Source organism: Aotus nancymaae, unplaced genomic scaffold (genome assembly GCF_030222135.1).
Source record: "Aotus nancymaae isolate 86718 unplaced genomic scaffold, 86718_ANA_hifiasm-v0.15.2.pri h1tg000036l, whole genome shotgun sequence".
Taxonomy (NCBI): domain Eukaryota; kingdom Metazoa; phylum Chordata; class Mammalia; order Primates; family Aotidae; genus Aotus; species Aotus nancymaae.
In genome coordinates this window covers 16,683,799-16,701,183 of record NW_026988450.1, presented here as the reverse complement: position 1 = coordinate 16,701,183, position 17,385 = coordinate 16,683,799, and the positions used below count along the sequence as shown (strand labels likewise).

Here is a 17,385-nt window from a genome sequence, read left to right as displayed (position 1 = left end):
CCTCATCCGCCCAAGTCTTTGCTGCGCTTGGCCCTGCGTGTGGCTGAGGGAGGAAGGGGGCACAGGCTTGCTGGATTGAGGCCGTGAAACCTTCCCCACAGCCTGCCCTGTGGAATAATGCCTTAAGGACTGTCAGCACAGTTTCCCTCCAGGTGTCTCATCTCTATCTTTTTAAAGTTACCTTGGAAGATGTTGCATGTGAATAAGGACCCTCTCTCTTCCCGTTCGAGCACGCAGACACAAAAAGAGGAGAGGTGGGTAAGTTCTGCTTTTAAAAAACACTTGTTTTGGGATCAATTCTTCAAGAAAATAAACAATGCCAAATATGAATATATCTAAAAAGTTTCCAAATACATGAGGCACAAACTGATACAACTGTTAGAAGAGACAAATCCACAATTCTAGTCAAAGATCTCAAAATTCCTCTCAGAAACTGATAAAACAGGTAAACTGAAAATCAGTGTGGGTATAGTAGACTTAAACAACACTCTCAACTGACTTAATTGACAGGAACAGAACACCATACCCAACAACAACATGTGGAACATTCACCAAGGTAGATCACAATCTGAGATAAAACAAATCTTAATAAACTTAAAAGGATTGGAAACAAATAAAGTGTATTCTAGTCTCTCTCCACAACAGAATTAAACTGCAAGTCAAAAAGAAAGATATCTGAATATCTTCAAATATCTGGAAATGAAACACTACTAGACTAAATAACCCATGGGTCAAAGAAGAAACCACAAAGTAAATTAGAAAATGTTTTAAGTTAATTAAAAATGAAAATACAACATATCAAAACTTGTGTGATGTGGCAAAAGCACTGATTAGATGTAACTTTCTAGCATTGAAAGCTTACATTAGAAAGCAGGAAAAATTTCATATCAGTAATCAGAGCTTTAACCCTAAGAAACAGAAAGAGAAGAGAAAATTAAACCCAAAGTAAGCACAAGGAAGAAAATCATCAAGAGCAGAAAAGAATAAAATAGAAAAACTGACCAAAAAATGGAGAAAACCAATAAAGCTAAAAGCTGGTTTTTTGAAAAGATAAATAATCAAAATACTGTGGAAACTAGATTGAAGTTGGAGACTATATTGGCTTATTTGGAGGCTTCTATTAAAGCTATAATAATCAAGGCAGTGTGGTATTGGGGGAGGAACAAACATGCATATCAATAGTACAAAATACAAATTCCAGAAATAGATCCACACATGTAAAATCAATTGAATTTCTACAAAATTATTAAGGTAATTCACTGAGGAAAATGATAGCCTTTTTAACAAATAGTGCTAGAACAAATGAATATTTATATGAAAAACAAAAAAGCAAATAATAAACCTTGATCCTTACCTCATCTACACAAAAATTAACAAAATGATCTTAGACCTAATTTAAGAGCTAAAACTATAAAAATTCTAGAAGAAAGCATGGGAGAAAATTTTTGTAATTTTGAGTTAAGCAAAGTTTTCTTAAATAGGACATAAAAAGCACAAACTATAAAGAAAAAAATAAATTGGACTTCATCAAAACTAAAAATGTTTTCTTCTTAAAATATTCTGAGAAATGAATAACAGGCATTGAGATTAAAATGGTAATTTAAAAAACTGCCAACAACAACAACAACAAAAGTCTAGGACCAGATGGATCCACAGCTAAATTCTAACAGACATTCAAAGAAGAATTGGTACCAATCCTGTTGACACTATCTAAAAGAGAGAGAAAGAGGGCATCCTCCTTAAATCATTCTGTGAAGCCAGTATCACCCTAATACTGAAACCAGGGAAGGACATTATGAAAAAAGAAAACTACGGACAAATATCCCTGATGAACATGGGTGCAAAATTCCTCAACAAAATACTAGTGAACTGAATCTAACAGCATGTTAAAAAATCTAGTCCAACATGATCAAGTGGGTTTCATACCAGGAATGTAGGAATGGTTTAATATACATAAGCCAATAAATGTGATATGCCACATAAACAGAATTAAAAACAAAATTCACATGATCGTCTCAATAGGTGCAGAAAAAGCGTTTGAAAAAATCCAGCATCACTCAGCAAAATTGGCATAGAAAGAGCATACCTTAAGGTAATAAAAACCATCTATGACAAACCACAGCCAACAAACTACTGAACAGGGAAAAGTTGAAAGCATTCTCCCGATAACTAGAACAAGACAAGGATGTCCACTTTCACCACTTCTATTTAACATAGTACTGGAAATCCTAGCCAGAGGAATCAGATAAGAGAAGGAACAAAGGCATCCAAAGTGGTAAAGAGGAAGTGAAACTCTTGTTGTTTGCTGATGATATATACCTACAAAATCCTGAACACTCATCCAAAAAGCTTCTAGAACTGGTAAATAAATTCAGCAAAGTTTCAGGATACAAAATTAATGTACACAAATCAGTAGCTCTGCTATACACCAGCAGTGACCAAGCTGTTCTTGATCAAATCAAGAACTCAACCCCTTTCACAATATCTGAAAAAAAAAACAAACAAACAAACAAAAAAACTTAGGAATATACCTATCCAAGGACATGAACAATCTCTACAAGGAAAACTACAAAACATTGTTGAAAGAAATCATAGACAATACAACAAATGGAAATACATCCAATGCTCATGGATGGATAGAATCAATATTGTGAAAATGACCATACTGCCAAAAGCAATCTACAAATTCAATGCAATTCCCATCAAGATACCACCATCATTCCTTAGAGAACTAGAAAAAAAATCCTAAAATTCACAGGGAACAAAAAAAGAGCCCTCATAGCCAAAGAAAGACTAATCAAAAAGAACAAATCTGTAGGCATTGCATTACCCAACTTCAAACAATCCTAGAAGGCTATAATCACCAAAAATGCATAGTACTGGTATAAAAATAGGCACATAGACCAATGGAACAGAATAGAGAACTCAGAAATAAAGCCAAATACTTCCAGCCAACTGATCTTCGACAAAGCAAACAAAAACATAAAGTGGGGAAAGGACACCCTACTCAACAAATGGTGCTGGGATAATTGGCAAGTCACATGGAGAAGAATGAAACTGGATCCTCATATCTCATCTTATACAAAAATCAATGCAAGATGGATCTTAAATCCACCTTAAATCTAAGACCTAAAACCATAAAAATTCTAGACAATCACATCAGAAAAACCCTTCTAGACATTGGCTTAGCCAAAGAATTCATGAACAAGAACTCAACAGCAAATGCAACAAAAACAAAGATAAATAAATGAGATTTAATTAAACTAAAATGCTTCTGCACAGCAAAATAAATATCAGCAGAGTTAACAGACAACCCACAGAGTGGGAGAAAATCTTCACAATCTGTGCATCCAGCAAAGGACTAATATCCATAATCTACAAGGAACTCAAACAAATCAACAAGAAAAATAAAACAATCCCATCAAAAAGTAGGCAAAGGACAGGAACAGATAATTCTTGAAAGAAGATATACAAATGGCCAACAAGCATATGGAAAAATGCTTGACACAATTACTGGGGAAATGCAAATCAAAGCCACAATGTGATACCACCTCACTCCTGCAAGAACGGCCATAATCAAAACATTTTTTTAAAATGTTGGTGGGGATCAGGTGAAACGGGAAAAATTTACACTGTTGGTGGGAATGTAAACTAGTACAACCACTATGGAAAACAGTGTGGAGATTCCGTAAAGAACAAAAAGTAGATCTACCATTCATTTGATCAAGCAATACCACTACTAGGTATCTACCCAGAGGAAAATAAGTCATTATATGAAAAAGATACTTGCACATGCATGTTTATGGCAGCACAATTCACAATTGCAAAACTATGAAACCAGCCCAAATGTCCATCAGTCAACAAGTGGATAAAGAAAACGTGGTGTACATATATATAATGGAATACTACTGGATGTAAAGGCATAAGAATAATACTTGGAACTTTGGGGACTTGGGGGAAAGAGTAGGGACTGGGGAGGGATAAAAGACTACACATTGGGTACAGTGTACACTGCTCGGGTGCACCAAAATATCAGAAAACACCACTAAAGAACTTATTTATGTAACCAAACACCACCTGTTCCCCAAAACCTATTGAAATAAAATAAATAAATAAAAGAAATGAAAAGGAAAGCCACAGACTGGGAGAAAATATTTGCAAAACATCTATGTGATAAGTATAAGGAAGTTTTATCCAAAATACATAAATAACTTCTCTCTAAGAAGATAAATGACTGAATAAAACATTGAGCAAAAGATGTATAGTTACTTCACCAAAGAAAATATAAAGATGACCAATAAGCACAAGAAAAGGTGCTAACCATTAGTCTTTGTCAAAATGCAAATTAAAACCATAAGAGAGACCATGCATAATTGTCCACCAAGAATAGCTGAAATATGACAGACTGACACAATACCACACAACGGCTAGAACGTAAAGTAGGTAGAACTCTCTTACCTTGCTAGTGGGAACAGAAACAAATTGAATAACCACTATGGAAAACAGTTTGACAGTTTCTTATGAAGTTAACCACAAACTTACCATAAATCCAGCAATTCTACTCCATTTACTCAAGAGAAATGAAAACATCTATTCACACAAAGACCTACATGTGAGTGTTCATAGAAGCTTTATTTATCATAGCCAAAGATGCTAACAACACAAACATCCATCAAGTGATGTACAGATAAATAACTAAGTTGCATACCCATACAATAGAACACCACTTGAAAATAAAAAGAACTGAGATACTAATGCATGCCACAAAATAAACAAATCTCAGAAGCATTATGCTAAGTAAAAAAAAGCCAGTCATAAAAGCCTACAATACTGTATGTTTTAATTCACAGGACCATTTGGAACTGGCAGAACTCTAATGACAATCAAACACATTGGTAATTGCCAGAGGCAAGGATGCGGGGAAGGGATTTAACGGTAAAGACACATGAGGGAACTTCCCGTGGTGATGAAAATATTCTATATCTTAACTGGTGGTAGCTATACAATGCTACATATTTGTCCAAACTCACTGAACTGTACACTTAAAACGGGTAAATTGTAGTGTAGGTATGTCTCAATAAAGTTGATTTTAAAAATCACATCTTTCATTTCTTCATTCATCAAATGTTCTGTGACCGTGTCTGCTGTATACATCCTATCTTTGCTCTACTGAGCAGTGAGGTCTGTAAGTACGTGGAGTCATCATGGATGTGGAGTTCATGGACTCTGAAGGAGGTAATAGCAACTGTGTAAACTTCAGCTAAATGAGTGCCTAGGGCAAAATCTGGAAAATGGTTTGGGAAATTGGGATTTATGTAAGAGCTTTAAGTCAATCAATGTACTTTGGGAAATGCAATGGACTCTCTTACTGAAATTATTGTCACTCATAATGACTTGTGTCAGGCCTAAGTCCATAACCCTCCCAATGAAAATATTTGAATCCAATTATAAAATTCCTAGTACTAGATTTGTCACTGCCCAATGTTGGATAAATAAATGAATCTATTTATTGAATAGTGTCTTTATTTTCCTGATGAGAAAGCTGAGACTCAAAGAATATAAATGCCCAGAGTCAGACGCTGAAGCAGATCCAGGATCAGATCTGAAGTTCTTTCTTCTAACTTCTGGATCCTTCTAAAATTTCTACCCACTTTGTTTGTCTATTTTTCAGGCTTGAAGAATAGAAAGTGAAAAGCGGATATTTTTGAAGCAACAAATCGCTATGAAATAGTAAAGCTTTTAGGGCCTCTTATCACTGCAACTTCGTGTTCTGGTGAAATACCGAGCTGTGGTTCTATACAGAGGCAGAAATTGCAGAGATTTCAATGCCAAAGTCCCCATCTCAAAAGCAAGTGGCTCTAGCTGGAGTACGTGTGGCGGGGGGGTGCGGGGCGGGTGGATCCTCTTGCCTTGAGGCAGCTGCTGTGTACAGCTCAAGTATCAGCCAGAGCAGCTGCTGAGTTAATCCACCAAATAGGGAGGCATTTCTCTAGAAACCCCTGTTCCCTGCATAGCTCCCATTAAGTGGTTTGGGCAAATTCTTCCAGGTGAGGCCACTAAGCTGCACTGGGAAGGGAGGAAGCGGAATTGGGAGGGGGCTTTCATTGTTGCTGCTCCCACCTCTATAACAATTTAATTGCCACACATATTCCCAATAAAATGCCCAGCTGTCCAAGGGGAGCGGGTTAGGGGTGGAAGCAGACTGGATCAGAAATGGCCATAAGAAGGCATGCCCGAGAAACAAGGCCTTACAGAGACTGCCTCCAAGGCAGCCAACCTGTCTCACAGCATCCTTCTCCCACCTTATTCATGCCTTGTTTTCTGAGGTTGATTAGGACATGGTATAATTCTTTCAAAATAAAATTTAAAATTAACGCATGAAAGTAAATCAAAGGTTATTTCTACCAAACACTCTTTACATTGACTGAGAATTTAGCAGGCCTGGCTTAGAAGGGCAGAAACTGAAAGGATGACTCTGCGGCTAAAGATCAGATTATGCATGAGGGCTTCGCACAGTTTTCTGGGAGGAGTGGGGTGTGGGGAGGTTCCAAGTGCATCTTGCAGAAGCATGGATGGAAACTGGGGCCTTTATGAGTTCAAATTCACCACAGGGCTGAATCCAAACCTTGCTTTATCTTAGAGAATGCCCATGGGAGCCACAACACTCCCTGGATCTAATAAGAAGTAGTGGTCCTGTTCATCACTGGTAGAGGCAGCTGACGTTTGGTTTTTGCCATGACCAGTTTTTTTGCCTGTGTACTTGGGTGAAGAGAGAAGGTATGTGATAAAGTGAAATTGTTCCACCCCAGAAACCACAGGCAGTAAAATCAAGGGAAGCTTTCACTTTGTACTTGGATATGAGGAAAGCACCTGGAAATAGAGCATTTCCTTCTGAAAGGTTTGCAGTTCAGCTGTTGTGGGCTGAAGGTAGTTTACAGGTCAGCAAGTGAACCTGAGATGCTTCTGAGTTTTTAAAGGCAACATTACTCTCTGACATGGGACCACCTGGTAAAGAAAGATAAGACCACTACTGAATCAAGGAGAACTCTTACCACATCCTAAATGTTTAAGGTAGGACTAGTGATGAAATGTGAAATTCCAACACTCTAACCTTGCACTAGACAAATATGAATCTGGTAAACTGGGTTCTGAAGTGGTGAAGGTGAATCAGGCCTGCAAAAACTTCTCAAAGGCTGGGAATTTGCTACTATAGTGAGATCTCTATCAACCTGCCCATATCCCACTTCCAGGATCAAAGAATAGTACTCCATCATGAACAGGTGTCTTTCTCTATGTGAAAGGCCCTTCCTTAAACACCAAGAACTATACAGCAAGGTCCTTTGTGATACTGGATGTCAACACTCTCCCTATACCTGCTCGGCCTGCCCCACCCTCCACTCCCCATGCAGGCATGTGGATGTCAGCATACATGACATGGGCTCAGTGGATGGCAGCCTTGAAGCATGATACTCCCTCTGCAGTCTCAGAGAAGCATTACAAGACATATATGTAGGGACAAAGCCCCGAACCCAAATTCTCAGAATGTAAACAGAACCCTTCAGACAATTATTCAGATCCACAATTAGGTCCTGGTTCCAATAAAGCATGGAGTTTTCTCTCTCACCATTCGCCCCCTTGAGTCCATGGCCAATACAACCTCCCACTGCTCTTTACCACAGATAATGTCTGGAGGAGCAGTCTGTAAGAACACTTGGGACAGTCCATGGTGCACAGGTTTCCAGTTGACTGTTGGACATTGTGGGCAGGTCCTGCTCACACAGTTACAGACATGCAGAGACCTGTGGAGGCCCCACTGCCACTGCTGAGCAGATGGCTAATGAGGCAGAAAGGAAGTCTATGATTGGACCTTCCAGAAGCATCAGTGTCAACCCAGGGAAAAGTCAGTGAGCCAGAAATAACCAAGGTCTTTCAGCATCATTGACCCTGAACTGCCTCTGAGCTATAGGCACAAGGAACTGGGTTTCAGGCCCAGCAGAGTCATTTACTCAAAAGTACCTGGGAGTTGGAATCTTTAAGTATTATTAATTAAACTGAGAACTTTCAAAAGGCTATTAAATTAAGGTGTCAGTCCTCAAGCAAACCTCATAACAGCAATCAAGCAAAGGCTTGGCCGTGAGAAGGGTAACTCAGAAATAATACACAGGGGCTGCTTGATGACTTTATGGCTTGGTTCTTTGGTTCTAATTCCTGATGGCTGCTAAGTGCACACTAATCTTCTGGCTGTTAATTCATTCAGCTCTCACATGGCTGCAATCCCCCAGATACTGCTTCACTCAGGGTGTCTTGCTCTCAGGGACCTCTTCTCCCAGGAGAAACTCTGTAGAGTCTGAGGGTTCAAAGAGGACCCACCTACCTGCTCACCTACATAGGAACCGCCTAGAACAGCAGCCCACCAGGAGTCACTTGGCCACCTCCTGGACATCTGTGGCGTAAGCAGATAAAATGCTTCTACTTAACTGATGGAAACCTGTATTTTCCCTGGGAGTCCTTTGTCGCTCCTTTCTCTACAAGGAGTAGATCCTCATAGCATTATGGACATTTGAAATTGGCCTCCCCTAATGACCATTCTGGAGGGTTTGCCCCTCCTGGATTTCTGAATAATTGCCCACGGAGTCACTGTTCTCAGTCAAGTTTCCCCTCCATGCAGGAATAGATAATGGAGCAATTCTCCTTAGGAAGAGGTCTCAAGGCGATTGCATTGTGGGAACTTGAGGCCTCCAGTATAATCTGTGAATGATGTTTTTTTGGGAGGACTGAGACTCAAGATTTGGGAAGAAATTCATCTCTGGGCCTACAGAAGAGGAACATTATGGAAGAAACTATGTGAGATGTTAGTCAAGGGAAAAGAAAATATTTCCTACCCATTAAAGTAAAAATCAAGCACTGAATCTGACTCCAGATGTAGTGAAGTATAAGAAAAGCCAAAAGCGCTAGGCAGATTACTAACTCCTGTGAGAAAATAAGAAGAAAGCTTCACTGATATTATCACAATTATTTTCAACATTATTTCAATGAACTTTTCATTTTGGTTTGAGCCCTACTACAGGCTCTTCCTGGGGTAGTGCACTACTGTTTTCAGAAAACAGCTTCTCCTCACTTGGCTTCTACTACCATGTATAAGAATTGTCATACGTTTTCTAGAAATAATCAGTCTACTGCATCTTTTACCTAAAAACCACCTCAAAAGATTTCCTCACACCAAACATTTATTTTTGTCACTTTTATCTGTGAAAATAAACATCCAACCCCAAAGCATGTTACTTTTAATTTTCCAAAAGTCAATTCCTTTTATTACCTCATGGAATTGAGGTCTACTTGAGCAGATACAATCAAGATAATAAGTCACTTTCTGATTTTGGAAAACATGTTGTTTGTGGTTCACGATCAATCACCTGATGACCCAGGAGCATGGAACTGGAGAGTGCTTTCTGACAGCCTCTTGCCTGGGCAACACTCACACCTCACACATCATTTAAGAATGCTCATGAGAATGGAGTCACCATGAACATTCTTCCTTGTGAAGAAATTGTAAAAGATTTCTTCTATGGACTCTTCGAGACATGCAAACATCTAACCAATAGTTAGGTGGAAGACGTGGACTTCAACTCTCATTATATAAAGAAAGAGTCTCTTGGAAAAAATCTCTGTGGAGGAGCACCTGTGCTTTTTTGCTCCCAGGAGCACATGCTTAAGAAGCACGGGTTTAATCAAGCCAAGACTATCTCTGTCTAGCTGTGGCCAGCACACTCCAAGAATCCATGAATCAGAGGTTATTTTCCAGAACAGACTTAAAACTCAATTCAAGTGTGCTCCTTGGGGGTTGCTGGGAATGACACAAAAGCAGGGGATTAGTCTTTGCAAGCCCAAGGAGGACACAGGGAAGGCTGAGCAAGGGCAAGTGGCCATTGCAAAGGAGACCAGGGACACAGCCCGTCACTGCAGACGAAGCAGCGCTCAGCAGCATGCCTAAGGGCCAGGCTCACTTGCGTCCCTCCCCTGGGAAGCCAGGTGTGAGGTCACCACGCACCAGCAGAGTGAACTCAGATTTGTTTTGTTTTATGTTTTCATTTATGTAGAGCTCAAAATAAGCCAACATTGGGGGATGAGTCGTTTCTGTACTTTTTCCCTGGCTGAGGTTTCTCTCTGCCCTTTTGAAAGCCCTTTTTCTTCTTGCTATGGCCTGTTCCAGTGGGACCCTAAGGGGCGCGGGAAAGCATAGACACAAGTGCATCATCACTAACCTGAGAAGTAGCTGCAGGTGCACTAGTTTCCTTACCACTCACAGCTGCCCTCTCACTCGTTGCGGCTGCTGCCACTTCTGCCTTCTGTACATTCGAATCCTCAGAACCTGGAGGCCCTATTTGCCCCAGACCTTCACTCCCTGGGGTGCAAGGTGGGTTGGTGGTGGCTTTCCGGGTTTGGCCTTTATACCAACTAGGGTAAAACAAGGGATCCGCAGTTTCCGCTGCTGCAGGGACTGGAGTTTCAGACTCTGTGGTCTGCTGAGAGCCAGTGGGCACAACCTCCCCCTTAATCAGAACAGATAAAGTCAAAAGTAAAAAAAAAAAGAAAAGAAGAAGAAAAAGCAGTCGATTTTAGTTCCCTTTGGGTTTGAACACTGTGCGTTCCCTGCATGCAGCACCTTGGTGGCTGTTTTAGTTCATCCCACCCTCCAGAAGTGCTAAGAGCAGAATGGTGACCACAGCATCCCTCTGTCCAGCATCTGGATGTGCGCACTCTTCTTTTCTGAGCTTGTCTTTCACTCGTTGGGAACCCAGGCAGGCAGAAAGCAGAAATCTCAGTGAATGTTGCTTATAAAATATCAGATATGGAAGAAGGGTCAAACTATTGACTAGAATTAATTTGTAGGCATTACGTGTGAGTGCCCAAAACCTCTTTATAAAAAACAAAAATTAATCTCATTGCTCAAATCCAACCCTCACTCAGTTGCTATACCTCTTTCAATTTTAGTTCAATTGGAATGCTCAGAATTTTAAGATTCTAGACTATAAATAGCTTAGCCTGGTTTACTGTGGAGACAGAGCATAGAAATACAATTCCATCTCCGAGATCCCCCTCTGGGGTTTTGTTTCAATCCACTTCAAAAGCAGATGCAGAATCAGGACTCCTCTCTGATGAGTCTACACTGCCTGCATACTCAACAGGTTGGGATCCTGTCTGCTGAAGTGTCATGGATTCCACACAAAGGCTTGAAAACTGGACGGTGACATCTTAGAAACATGAGGTCAGCTGATAAGGTGCAGCATCTGGGGGGAGCTAATTTCTTAAGATATGTTTTAAACAATTCTCTCAATATACAATCTCATCAAATGACAAATCCATTGAAAACCAGGCTTCATTGTTTGCTCACTGAAGGAAAAAATACAGAAGTTGTATTTCAGGGTAAGCGACAGGAACATAAACTAGTGTAGTTTCTCTGTTTACCTCCTCAATTATCTACCAAAAATTCAAAGTTCTGAAAGTATAATCACTTTTGTTTCTTACCCTATATGCTATTTTATTTCTCAACCTATACTCTACATCTACATTCACTAAGTAACAAAGAGCAGACCCAGTCCCCGTGATTTCAACTCTCTATGAATTAACATGACACACAGACATGGACCGAGACACACACACACACACACACACACACACACACACACTCACACACAATTTCCAAAGACTGCCTCAGATTTGAGGACATTACTGTGGGAAAGTTGTATTAAATTAAGTTTTGTTAACTAACAATAACCACAAAGAACCTGTTTAATCACCTAGAGGACTTTTCTCTCCAACATGGGGACTGTCCTGAAATCTTTTGTCTACCACATAAAATGTCTGGCATATAGTTATCTTAAGGGAGAACAGAGTAAACTGTTTAGGCTATTCAGTAAGGAGACATGCCCATGTGCCCTGTAGAAAGAGACTCAGAAGGGATTACCTGTGTCACAGGCACACCCGCAGCAGGCAGCAGGGCTGGAGGTGGCTCTGGAGAGGAAACTGGAAGTGTCCCAGGGGCAGCCTGCAGCTCCAGCTGAGAGAGCTCTGAAGCTTTTTCTGGGCTTTCGTCTTCTCTTGGAAACTCTGTTTGAACATTTTCTACTTCTTCCACTTCTACTGCTTCTCCTCCCACTTCTCCTTCTCCTTCTCCGCCTTCTTCTCCTTCTTCTTCTTCATCTTCATCTTCTGGTAAAGTAAGGCAAGGTATCTTTAAAATTGTTATAACTATCCCTGCAGCCATGGGAACAGTTAATGGCCAGTGCTTATAGCCCCAGTTAAGGTCAGGGTTAGGGAAGTCCTCTCCGACAGACACTTGACAATGGTCCAAGTGTGCCGTGCCGGGGATTCGTGCTTCTAGTGGAATGTGGACTGGACAAATGTGAAGGAACCACCGCCATCCTCCTTGTTCTCCTCCCCAGTACAAAGTCTTCACCCCTGCTGTGCATCATGCTCCTCACCTTCCAGAGCCTGTCCACATTTTTATTACAGTCTGCCACATCTGCAGACTCCTGGAGGGCTGGGATTGTCACTTACTTATCTCTGTCAGATTAAATGGAAGTGCAACTCTCTTCCCTATCTCAGAAGACAAAACCCTTTCCTCATTTTAGCTTTCTACCTCTGTTGTTCAGTGAAGACTGACTTTTGCGACAGTAAATGCCATGACTCTTTGCTTTCTTTCTTTTCTTGAGACAGAGTCTCACTCTATTGCCCAGGCTTGAGTGCAGTGGTATGATCTAGGCTCACTGCGACCTCCATCTCCTGGGTTCAAGTGATTCTCCTGCCTCAGCCTCTGGAGTAGCTGAGATTACAGGCATGCGCCACCACACACAGCCAATTTTTTTTTTTTGTACGTTTAGTAGAGATGGAGTTTCACCATGTTGGCCAGGATGATCTCGAATTCCTGACCTCAAGTGATCCACCTGCCTTGGCCTCCCAAAGTGCTGGAATGCCGTGACTCTTTTCCTGATCCACTGATCTTAATATTCCCTCAGGTGACATTAAGAACAGACAATATTAAGTAATTTTTAAAAAAGATATATCCTGAAGATGTGCCTTTAAAATTTTGTCTGTGGCTGTTGTTGCAGCCTAATAGCATTACTAGTGGTCTAGCTGAAGGGTGTGGTCATCTGGATGGCTAGCATGAGTCAAGGTGATCAAAACTTTGGTCAGCTTCAAGATTATTTCCCTCTTTTCAATTAGTTAATCAGGATAAAATTTCAGGAATGGGATTTCTGGGCCGAAAGGTAGGAATGTGTTTATAGCTCATGGAGTGTAACTGATCACATGGACCCAGCTTTATGTCCAGGTTGTGACTTATTCTATGAGTTGTTACTGTTCTTGTCCTCTAAAGTTTGATTAAGTTGATATGCTACAATATCTATCCCAGATGCCTCCTACGTATTGTCTTTATCTCATCCTTAACCTTGCTCCTGCTGACACTTTACATCATTGTGGCTAACACTGTGCGTAGGATTGAAGTTGAGATATCATCATCACCATCAATTATGAAGCATTTGCCTAACCAGAGTCAAATACCCAACCTCACATTAAAATGGGCACCAGGCCGGGCACGGTGGCTGACATCTGTAATCCCAGCACTTTGGGAGGCTGAGGCAGGTGGATCACCTGAGGTCAGGAGTCCGAGACCAGCCTGGCCAACCAGGGCAAAATCCCGTCTCTCTAAAAATACAAAAATTAGTTGGGAGTGGTGGCAGATTCCTGTAATCCCATCTACTCAGGAGGCTGAGGCAGGAGAATTGCTTGAACCTGGGAGGCGGGGGTGCAGTGAACTGAGATCATGCCATTGCACTCCAGCCTGGGCGACAGAGTGAGAGTCCATCAAAAAAAAAAAAAAAAGGCACCATATATTCAAAGTTAAATAAACATTGTCAACACACGATATGATCCTGTAATGTAATAGAGTTGCACATTGGATATAATCCTTGTGAAGTTGTCGACATTGATTCTGGAGGTGATTCTAAATCCCCCCTTTCCTCCCATCCAACTCGTTGGCAGCTTTCACACACCTGCAGCTTCGTCCATATGGTCAAAAAAAATAACAAACCTCTGTAAAAGTCAATTTCACGTATTATCTTTTCTTCCCTATTGAGGTTGACTGTGAAGTGGTTCATATTCTCATAGCCATGTTCTATTTTCTCCATCTGAAATGCCTTTGATGCTTCGGAGATTCTGCAACAAAGACAAGTTGCCACTTTCTGTCACTGTTTAAAATTGGACAGCCTTGGGTAAAGGTGACAATATGCATTTTTCCATAAAATAAAAAGGTCTTACTTTTGTAGCAGGGTTTTGGCATTCTGTGAAAGCAAACAAAAGATAGTCTTGCTAAATTATTTTCATAGAAGACAGCAGTAAGACAATTATTTCCTTTGCTGACTCTGAGAATCTCATAGCTTAGTTTCTAAATGTCATAAATAACTACTGTCTTATACCAGAACCCTCTTAGATTTAAGCAGTATCATAGACATATGTTTTTTTGAGTTGTTTAAATAGATGAATATATGAGCATATGGGGTTTATATTTTAGTTGGTAAAAATAAATAAAAACTGAAATGTACATAAAATAATGAAAATGTGATAACTAATTTTCCAGCACCCACCTTTTGGGTTGTTGCCTTGGCACCAAAAAGAGACTTACCTGCAGAAACACTGCCATTTCTGGCTCATCCATAAACTGAATTCCTGACTCGACCAACTTTGAGACATTCTCCAAATGATCAGAATACTTTTTGATCAGAGCCCGAACGTGTTCCAGTTTCTCCTCTTGGGTTCGGGTAATGACTTGGGTCATTTCAGTCTTCCTCTCCTCCAAAATGCCGTACAGGTAATCAAACTTCTCACAAAGCTCCTGTTTCTGTTTTCTGCAACATTCCTATTCGTTGGGTTAGCTAACGTTAGAAAGTATTTGAAAGAAAGTTGATTTGGAAAAATCACCTAGACATCTCGGGAAAGAACATTTACTTATGTAGGATTTTTTTTTTTACCCTGAAGATGTCCATTTAGGTATGGATACCCATTGTGTTGGTGCTTTGGAAATTCCATTTTTAACCAATTTGACATTTAGACAATCCAAAAATAAATCAAACTGGCTATATGAATCAACGATTTTCAATCTTCTGTTCTTTATAAATGGAGAATTTCACAGAAATTAAGAATGATTTTCTTTTATATTGTATTTGAGTTACATAGGTTTTACTTTGCTTTGAAGTGTGTGTGCATGTGTGTGGGGATGCAAGGAAAATGCTAAGATACTTCCTGCTTTGTACCCTTAACTCCCTTTCTGTTCCACTTATACCAATATTGTCCTAGTTTCAGTCCTTCTATATAGATTTTGTAGCTTCCCAATGGCCTTTGCATCTAGGATTTCCTCCTCCAAGCCATTTACACACTGCAACCAAGTTAATTTCCTCAGAGTACAATTCTAATCTCTCTCTTCCCCTTCCTTCCTTCCTTCCTCTTTCCTTCCTCTCTCTCTCTTTCCTTCCTTCTTTCTCTTTCTTTCTTTTTTCTCTCTCTTTCTTTCTCTTTTCTCTCTTTGTCTCTCTCTCTTGCTTGCTTGCTCTGTCACCCAGGCTGGAGAGCAGTGGTGCGATCTCGGCTCACTGCAACCTCCGCCTCCCAGGTTCAGGCAATTCTCCTGCCTCAGCCTCCCAAGTAGCTAGAATTACAGACTTTTTTCACCACACCCAGCTAATTTTTGAATTTTTAGTAGAGATGGGGTTTCACCATATTAGCTAGGCTGGTTGAACTCCTGACCTCAAGTGACCCATCCCCGTCAGCCTCCCAAAGCAATGGGATTATAAACATGAACCACTATGCCTGGCCTTAATCATGTTTTTTTCTGTTATGACTCCCCATTACACAAAGAATACCATTTAAACTTCATAACTAGCTTTCAAGACCCCTCCCTGACCTGGTTCCAATTTTCCTCATAATACTCTACTATCCTCCATTGTATACCCTGAATTCCAGCAAAAATAAGTCACTCACCTTCTTTGTTCATGCTTTCCCCTCTGTTTATGATGTTCTTCCCCCAAGTCACCATTGCACACTCTAAGCAATCTCAAAGACATTGTCGGACTACCACTTCTTCCATAAAGTGACCCTTGATCTTTATGGCTGAATATAACATTTTAACCTTCTGAAATCTCCTAATAGTTACCATTAATTGCATATAACTGTATCTACAAGATCGTCTATTTATCCAATACTGTCTACGAATGGGAAATACTGCATCTGGCCTATGCTGTTGGAGAGAAAGGCCGTACAGGAAGTCTGGCTTGCACATTTCTGTTGTATGGCTGAAGTATCTCCAGTACCATTTAGATCCCTTTACTCTGGGCCCATCTTTAAATCATAATTAATTATCCAGTTCACCTAGTCATTGGCCTTTTGGCTTTTCAAGCCCTGGTAAGCTTGGTGTGCATATATGCCAATCTCCTTGGACCTGACCATCTCTAGGTCCAGGATCTTTATAGCTGAGAGTGGATTGTGAGCCATAATGATCTAACTTAGCTCTCCTGCACAGTGGGCACTTCTTGGGAATCCAGCAAATTTATTTCTGACATTTCTGACCATTCTATAACCTTTATCACATATTCTTTCATTTTGGTAAAAATTGAAGTCTTTTATGTCATGTATAGCTTTCTTCCTTCATGTGAGTTTCTTAAATACTTAAACTATATTTTTCTTGAGGGTAGAATCTGTCTAGGACACAGAGCACCTTCCTCGATAGTAGCTGTTCAGTAAATATCTGTTGAATAGGTTTTTTTTTTTTGAGATGGAGTCTTGCTTTGCCTCCCAGGCTGGAGTACAGTGGCACAATCTCGGCTCACTCCAACCTCAGCCTCTCTGGTTCAAGCGATTCTCCCCTGCTGAATTAATGGGATTACAGGCATGCGCCATCACACCCAGCTAATTTCTGTATTTTTAGTAGAGATGTGGTCTTGAACTCCTGACTTCATGATCCACCTGCCTCAGCCCCCCAAAGTGCTGGGATTACAGGTGGGAGCCACCATGCCCGGCTGAATAGATTTTTTTTAAAATGTGTTTCATTTTCTCTCAATTTCTCTACTATTCTCAGTGTGGGGTTGGGGAGAATGACCTAAACAAAATTTTTTTATTATAAAGATACTCTGCAAATGTGCAAGAAATATATCCCTCACTCCATTGCCTCCCTTGGAACAGTCAATTCTCATCACAGTTCCTAACCAAATTATAACGCATGGAGATCCAGTGGTGCCAACCATTTTAATAGTAAATGCCTTACCACTGTCATCTACCTGTTCGTTCATGGATTTAACAAACGATGCATGTCATTTGTGTCATATATCATGCAAGACA

The 17,385-nt window shown here is 40.4% G+C and overlaps 1 protein-coding gene across 4 annotated transcripts in view; it reads right to left on the bottom strand.

The window, feature by feature from the left end:
• TRIM55 (tripartite motif containing 55) overlaps positions 1–17,385 on the bottom strand; it is a 47,808-nt gene that overhangs the window by 10,787 nt on the left and 19,636 nt on the right. The window contains exons 5-10 of one of the 4 annotated variants that reach the window (XM_064384245.1): positions 14,681–14,914; positions 14,317–14,339; positions 14,090–14,214; positions 11,966–12,210; positions 10,263–10,550; positions 8,723–8,812 (exon numbers count right to left, since the gene is read on the bottom strand). In XM_064384245.1, coding sequence (XP_064240315.1) covers positions 8,801–8,812; positions 10,263–10,550; positions 11,966–12,210; positions 14,090–14,214; positions 14,317–14,339; positions 14,681–14,914 — 927 coding nt within the window. In that variant the 3' untranslated portion in view covers positions 8,723–8,800. The other 3 variants (XM_064384243.1, XM_064384242.1, XM_064384246.1) reach the window with 3 other exon arrangements.